At 58.3% G+C, this 7,893-nt stretch overlaps 1 protein-coding gene across 2 annotated transcripts in view; it reads right to left on the bottom strand.

The window, feature by feature from the left end:
- Positions 1-639: 639 nt before the first annotated feature.
- The window catches only part of Vps37b (VPS37B subunit of ESCRT-I), a 28,669-nt gene continuing 21,415 nt past the window's right edge, over positions 640-7,893 (bottom strand). For both annotated transcript variants that reach the window (XM_003462912.5, XM_013144769.3), the window contains exons 2-4: positions 5,301-5,472; positions 3,319-3,401; positions 640-2,585 (exon numbers count right to left, since the gene is read on the bottom strand). In XM_003462912.5, coding sequence (XP_003462960.2) covers positions 2,094-2,585; positions 3,319-3,401; positions 5,301-5,472 — 747 coding nt within the window. In that variant the 3' untranslated portion in view covers positions 640-2,093. The remainder of the gene's footprint in view (positions 2,586-3,318; positions 3,402-5,300; positions 5,473-7,893) is intronic.

Raw genomic sequence — 7,893 nt, 5'->3', positions numbered from 1 at the left:
ACTTTTCAAAGCCAGTGACTGCTATAAGAAAGCACCTCTGTCCTCAGTGACCTACCCTTGCACGGGCGGGGCACACCATGGTGCCCAGGCCTGGGAACCGGAGGCTGCCTCTTCTGGTCCATGTGTCCCACACACTGGCTCCTCCGTCTCGGTGTTGGGGAGCCCTGCTTCCTGCTCCAGACAGTGTAAAATCTGTCACTATGTGGTGTACAGGGAATGCACTCTGCTTGGGGACAACGAGAAATGGCATATAGTGGTCAAGTGCTGACATGGGCCTTGAGCCCAGATATGTGAGACAGGCAGCATACAGGGGCACAGCTCTTCCAGAGGGGGCAGGGCCCCTGCTCCAGGTGTCCAAGGAAGGCGGCGGCTCCTAAGACACCTGCTAGTGTCTTAGGACACTGTGCACAGGACGACTCCCACAACCCCCAGTGGTCACACGGCCCTCTGGATAGTAGAGCCCGCACGTGGTTGCAACCCCATATGGCCTGTACACATGCACGCTTGCTGCTGGGTAAGCGGTGCAGCCATCAGCCAGCAACGGCCCAGGTGGTGCCCACCAGAGCCCCACTGGCATCCTGGCCGCCAAAGTCAGAGGCTGACCCGTTTCAAGCTGCGCCAGGTGAAGCAGTGACACAATTGTAACAATTCTCCATTTATTAAAAATGGTCCTACGACTTACAGCCACAGCACCAGATGTGGCCATGGATGGCACCTGTGGTCGGCCTAGCGACCCTTTTGCAATATCACACTGAGCTCACGTTCGGCAGTGACCACGTGGGCGGGCAACAGAGGTATCAGACACGGTGGAGACGCGGCACCAGGCACCGCAGTGACCTGTCCCAGAGCTTTGCTTCTTTACCAAACAGTCACAATACAGCAGAGTTCAAGTCCAGGAACAGGAGTGTATAGGAAGTGAGGACAAAGGCTGGAGGCCTCGCCTGTGGCCCACTGGGATGGGCCGTGGTTCAGCTCTGCCTTGACTGGCAAGCTGGGTGGTGGCCAGTTGGCAGGCCACAGGTTGGACTGCCTGGCAGGTGGCAGGACGAAGGTGGGGCATGAAGTTCCTCCAATGGTACACTGGCCACGCTGGCCCATGTCCAGCATCTGCACACATGACACGGCACCTGGGGGAGGTGCAGGTGTGGGCAGGGGGCAGAGCGGGTCCAGCCCACCCCCAGGAACCCCCCTGCCCCTTCCCTGCATGAGCCCCACTGGGGAGCCCAGGTCCTGGTTGAAAGCTGCTGCCTGCCCTGCTGTTACAAACAGGATCATGGAGCTGGGAGCTTGGCCTGGCCCACGGACCACAGGGCACCCTGGCGGGCACTCGCGGGCCTCAGCCCTGGCACCAGGTAAAGGTAAGGCACAGCACGGGCACCCACAGGCGCAGCCATGTGCCGCTTGTGTGAAGGAGACTGCACACGCTTCACCTGCGTCTCAACCTGCCCTGCACAGTATATGCACTGTGTAAAAGTTTCCCTGAATGGTCTCGTGTCAGACGGTCCTTCCCAATACAAAACAGAAAATCACTCCTGGAGTAAAAACAGCGGGGGCACTTCGGCCCCAAAACCTGCCAGGGGGCCCTTGGGGACCCAAGATGTGGGAGCAAGGCGTGGCTGCTCCAGACAGCAGTGGCCCCAGGAAGCGTGGCGTTTGTGGCTTTGATGCCAAAGGACGGAGTGGTGGGGTGGCCATAATGACCTGCCCCAGACGCGCTGTGAGCAGAGCAGCTGCCACACTCTAGCCAGATGCAGGGCACCAGCCATGGGGCGACACACAGCACTGTCTTGAAAATGACAGAACAGATACAGTTAGCCATGCTCATTAAATACAGCTGCGGCGGGAGGCCCAGGACCCAACCAGGAGCAGGAGCTGCTCTTCCCAGGTATGTGGGTACAGGAGTCCGTCACACACGCGGGCAGGTGGGCCCCTGCACGCACAGGCCTCGGAGCCGCAGCCTGCGTCTCTACTTCTACTGGCATGGACCTAGGTTCTAGGGTCAGACAGACCCTGGCACAGGCGGCCCAGCCCTGTCCCCAGCTGGAGCAGGCAGCCCAGCATGGAGAGGGCGCCGTGGTGGGCGGGTGCCGTGCTCACTGCAGGATGAAGCCCGGCTGGTGCGGAGGCAGCCTCGGCGGGGGTCTCTGGGGCAGAGCCGGAGGGTACGGTGACACCAACTGTGCAGAGAATCCCTGCTGCGGGGACAGGCCCACCCGGGGTGGCAGGGGCGGGCACTGCAGAGCTGAGTAGGGAAGGGCCTGTCCTGAGCCCAAAGCAGCAGTGAAAGGTGTGGCCAAGCGTCCTGCAGGCACCGGGGGTGGCGGTGGGGGGATGCGCCGAGGCACAACAGAGGGAGGCACAGCCGGCTCCAGGACGGGGTAGGGCGGCGAGGCAGTGGGCACAGGCTCGGGCGCCCTGGCTGGCAGCGGAGCTGGGGCCTGCGGGAGTCTCTGCCCCTTGAGCACCATCTCCTGGAGCTTCTCCACCTTCACCCGCCGCATGTGGGCCAGCTTCCGCTTGCTCTGGTAGACGTCAATGAAGCCGTCCAGCGGGAGCTCACCATCCAGGAACTTCTCGGCCATGTTCTGGGTGCAGCAGCAGAAACCCCGTTACTGACAGGCGGCTGCCCAAAACGCACTCCCTCCACTAGCCAGGGTGCCTCCTTCCGATGTCCCACTTCTGGAAACAGCCCTGCAGGGTCAGCACAGCAGACCCAGGTGCAGCAGCCTAGGCTGGCAATGGCAGGGCCACTGGAGACAAGGTGGGTAGCCATGCTGTCGGGTTGCCTCCTGAACCACGGGCCTGGCTGCAGCCTTATAGGAAAGGGTAGCCCTGAGACGCTGATCCCCTGCCCAGAGATGTGACTGCTGCCCCAGGCCTGGCCATCTCTAGCTAGGCAGCCAGAGCCCACACTGCAGGCACTGCAGGCTGTCCAGCCGACTGTGCCCTGACCACAGACCTGCCCTGGGCTGGGTCAAAAATCCTTGCTAGGCCCAACTGGGCCCCGCCAAGCCCTAACAGTCCCAGAGCAATGCAGACCCTGGCACACGGTCTAGCCCCGACAAGCCTCACTCACCCCCTTGTCTGCTGCAGGCACCCAGCCAGCCTTGTCCAAGGGGCTCTGTGGCCACCTGCTGGCTCACAGGCCATGGGAGATGCAGCCTGGGTTCTGGGGCCTGCGAAGCTGCTGCTGATTCAGTGTGGTGTGTGACTTTCCTGGGGCTGGTGCTTGGTGGCCCTGTACCCTACTGCTGCCTGTTGATCGCCCAGGGGGACCCCAAACCTGAAAGGCTTCCCGCCGAGGCTCGCTGGCCGTACCTCAGTGTCCTCCTCAATCTTGGCCCCTTCTGCTTGAAGCAGTGCCAGAAGTGTCTCCAAGGAAGCGCTGTTGGACTGCTTATCTGGAAGAAGTGGCAGCGTGAGATGGGCTGCCCCCTCACAGATGCCTTCCCACACCCACAAAGGCGGCCAGAGTTGTGTCTACCGAGGGCTGGCTTTCCAGAAGGCGGAAAGGAGCAGCTTTAAGTCCACCATGGGGACAGAGGTGCAGGATGGGCGCCCAGGGACAGACACTCAGGACCAGCGCTGCATGTCAGAGCAGCCAGGTCACGTGAAGCACCTCAAACGCTTACCAGCGTGTAAAGCTCCACTGCCCCCAGGTCGAAAGGACTTTTCCCTTGTGCCTACCCCTGGGTACCCCAATGCCAGTCACCACTGCCACCACTGCAGGTGAGGCTCGCCTGGCCGGCTCCTTCCACCGGACATCACCTGGACCCTACCCACTCTCTCCCGTGCGGGTCCAATCCCGCCGTACACACATCACCGCCTGCCACCATCACTCCACAGCTGGCCGCTTCCAAAGTGAGCTACGGCAAAGAAAGCTGCAGCTCGAGCTGTGGGGTTCTGTGTGGGTGAGTCAGGGTCTCTCGATGAGTTCAGCCTGGCTGCCTTTGGTCCTCGGTAATCCTGCCTCAGCCTCCGGAGTGCTGGAATAGCGTGCATGTGCTCCCATATGCAGCACACATTCTGCAGTACTGGGGATTAAACACTGAGCTACACCCCCAAACCTTTTCAATCTGAGACAAGGTCTAAGTCACTAAATTACCCAGGCTGTGCTTGAATTTTTTTTTTTTTTGTCTTTTTTCTTTTTTATCGGTACCGGGGATCAAACTCACCACCGCCTGCTTGCAAGGCAGGTGCTTATGCCGCTGAGCTAAATCCCCAGCCCCTGTGCTTGAATTTGGTTCAAGTGCTTGCCTGTCTCAGCCTCCCAAAGTGCTGAGATTACAGCTGTGCCCCATCATGCCCAACTTACTCTGTATACTCATCTTCTGACCAACATAAACACCGGTTTTTGTGGGGTGGGCGCCCCAGCAGGCACTGCAGAGTCACAGGGGCACGCACGGTCACTGGCAGCATTGACAAACACCCTTTCCAAGGTGGCTTCCCCACTTTCTATCCCACAGCAGTGGATCCTCGCACCGCCTCCCGCCTGCGTGGGGCAGGCTGGGACACTCTCACTGGGGTGAGGGGGACACCCTGGGTGGAGAAAGGCACGGCACCCACAGGACAGCACAGTGGCCTCACTAATGGGGTAAGGTCCCCCAGGGTTTCCCACCCTGAGTGTCCCCTGAACGGCTAGAGGTCTAGCTGAAGAAAACAGCACTTGTCCAGCACAGGAGACCTCGCGCTCAATGCGAGCACCATGGATCACCTCTCCCCGCTGGCCAGGCGTGGCGGGCAGGTCTGCAAACAGCCTGGGCCACGTAATGAGTTCAAAGCCAGCCTACACTGCATTCGGAAACCATGTCGTCAAACCAACCACCAAGAAAGCAAAGTTTCCCTCAAAAGCTCTCAAAAGCGCTGTGGACTCCTGGCAATACTCAATTCCTCCATCTCTTCATGACAACTGTAAACAGCGTAATAATAAAATGTTCCAGTGGTAAACACCACATTAATCTAGAGGATCAAACACAAAACATAAATCAGAAAGTACTTTTTTCTATGCTATTTAGAAAAGGCAGACTCCTGAATTTAAAAATGGGTCTCTTTTCAAGGGGCTGGGGATTTAGCTCAATGATTCAAGTGCTTGCCTGATAAGCAGGTGGTCATGAGTTCAATCCCAGCACCAAAACAGTAAAAAAATGTGGTCTCTTTTCTCAACCAGCAAAAATTGTATATACATTGTGCTGCCCCTAGTTACTGTCTGAACCTGAAAGTCTCCCATCATATTCCTCTCTCAGGAAGGCAACAGCCTGAGAGCCTGCCTTGCCCGTGACCGCTGTCTGGAGCCGAGTTACCTAGCTTGGTCTTCTTTATCTGGTAGGCGTCGAAGAGGACCTGGAGCTCCTGGTACTTCTGAGTCAGGCGCGCTTTCCGGGTGTCCAGCTGCGGCTGGTAGAGCAGGTTCCCCTCCGCCAGGCTCCGGTTGCTGGCGAGCGTCATTTCTTTGCTCAGCTGCACCGTCTGTGTCTGCATGAAAAGCCCGAGTGTGTCAGCTCGTGGGGTTCCCTGTGCCCAGGCCACACCACCCCCGGGGCAGAGGCTGCCATTGAGCCTGCGTCCTGCTCGCATCCCACTCAAATGAAGGCGTGACGCCAGCCTTCTGCCTGTGCAGAGCCGCCGCCCCAGTGGCTGCAGTGTGACTGGAAGCTCACCCAGGGTCACTGGCTGGCCAGGAAGAAGCTGCAGGCACCGGGCCGGTTTAAGAACCACTTGCATGGCGGGGACCCTCGGTGCAGCCTTCACATCGACCACACATCCACATCCCTGAGCACTCTGGGGCTGCGCGTTAGCCATGGTGACCCAAAATGATTGATTTACTTATTTCTACGGTACTGCGACTCGAATTCAGGACGTTGTGCCTGCCAGGCAGGCGCTGTGCCACTGAGCTGGTTCCCGGCCCTGGTACCTGAAATGATGACAGGTTACCTGCACAGGGCTCGGGGAGAAGGAAGGCGCAGCGCTCTGAGTGCCAGTGGGTGCAAACGCAGCCAGTGCAAAGCAGGGAGACACGCGCCTGACGCCAAGCGCTTCACACTTAGGGTCCCTTTCACCCACTCCTGTGCTCTTTCCCGAGGCCGCCTCCCTGGGACTTCAGTGTGTACAAGGAGCTCCCGCCGCCCCTGCCACCGCAGTGTCCCCTCACACTGCCCAGCACCCGCCCACGCTATTTCCGCAGCCGCTTCCTTCCTCTCTGGATTTTGGAACCGTTCCTCCCTCCCACACCTCCCACCAAATCCTCAACACGCTTGCACAGTAACTCTGGCACGCAGAGCACAGAGCGACCCGGGCAGGACACACGAGCTGCACCTCACACTGAGCCACTCGCGGGGCCCGAGGATCCTGTCAGTGTAACACTGACAGGTAAACCTCCTGACCAAACGCCACTGATCAGTAGCATGACCACGCCAACAACGGAAAAGAACTGACTCCGAAAGGCACACAGAACCTGACCCCAGGCCAGGGCAAGAGCCGGAACCCACCAGGTCAGGATCCTTGGGTACGGACGGTTTCTGTCTTCAAGCGGTTTTAGCCTGTCTGCCATCAGTTTCCCAGCCTGAAGCGCACACAGACACAGGGATGGGCCAGCCAAGGCACCGGGGATTCTCACATCCTCTGTGCATCACGTGAGTAAGTGCCAGGAACTCCGAGCAGCTGCCCTGGGCTCACCCCCAACACCCCAGGCAGGCGCTGCAGGCAGCGGGGGTGCGGGCCAGAAAGGGGTGCTGAGCGTGGGCAGAGCTCTTCCAGCACCCCTGGCCCAGCACTCTAGCAGCCGCATCCCTTGTACCTGTGCCGTCTGCCCTTTCCACTGCCTCCAGCTGAGGATCAGTGGCAGGAAACAGCCAGGGCAGGACGGGCAGAGCCCCTCAGACCCAGGGTTGTGAGCCAAGCTGCCCACCGCCACCAGACTACAGCAGGAGGGGTCCCAAGCTGCTCGGGTCCTCTCCCCACACAGGGGCCATCAAGGAGCCTGCAATCGGGAACACCAGTGTGCCCTTCTGATCCTCATGATCCCTTTCTTTGTGGTATAGAAACATTTAAAAATGTATTGAGTCTCCCTTCCACTTCCGTTTTTCTCCCCAAGGACAATGAGGTGTGAGACCAGTGCATCTGTAGCTGGCCTGTCTGCCAGCCGCTTAGCCAGCTGCCTGCTGGCCCGGTGCGGTCAGGAAGCAGGGAGGCCAGCGGGCTCCTCCCTCCCTTCCCACCTCCAACCTCCAAGGGGCAGGGATTCGTGTAATGCAAAGGACAGGTGTTCTGGGAAAACAAACTGCCTTTGTTTCAACAACGGAAAAACTTCTACTTGTATAAGGTAGAAATGTGGATCTCTTTCTCTCAGGACAATTTATTTATGTGTGCAAGAACGTGCTGGAGATTAAACTCAGCCCCACACATTCGAGGCAAGCTAGACTCTACCATGAGCTCTGTACCTACCGTTGCCCTTTTTAACACAGGCTCTCATTAAATTGCCAAGGCTGACCTCAAACTCCTGATCCTCCTGCCTCAGCCTCCTGAGTAGCTAAGATTACAGTGCACACTACCATACTTGGTTTCATTATGTATTTATTTTGATTGGGGGAATATAAGAGAAAATAAATTCATAAAACAGGTTAAGAATTTTCCTCTGGAGCCAGATGCAGTAGCACAAATCTGTAAATCCCAACACTGGAGGCTGGAGCAGGAGAATCTCAAGTTAGGGTCCTGCCTAGGGAATTTCATGAGACTCTGTCTCAAAAGATAAAGAGGGCTGGAGATGGAGCTCAGCATGAAGGCTAGCGCTAGGAAAAAACGGGCACATAAACAGAAACCCCTCTGCACACGTAACAGTCCACAGCAGGGACAGGGTGAGGGGCCGGTCGAGCTCGCAGTCCAGCAGCCGGTACAGCT

This window comes from Cavia porcellus, unplaced genomic scaffold (assembly GCF_034190915.1).
Source record: "Cavia porcellus strain 051 isolate PalLab524CR breed Dunkin Hartley unplaced genomic scaffold, mCavPor4.1 scaffold_16, whole genome shotgun sequence".
NCBI lineage: Eukaryota > Metazoa > Chordata > Mammalia > Rodentia > Caviidae > Cavia > Cavia porcellus.
The sequence above is the reverse complement of the archived record's forward strand: the minus strand, read 5'-3'. Positions and strand labels throughout refer to the sequence as shown.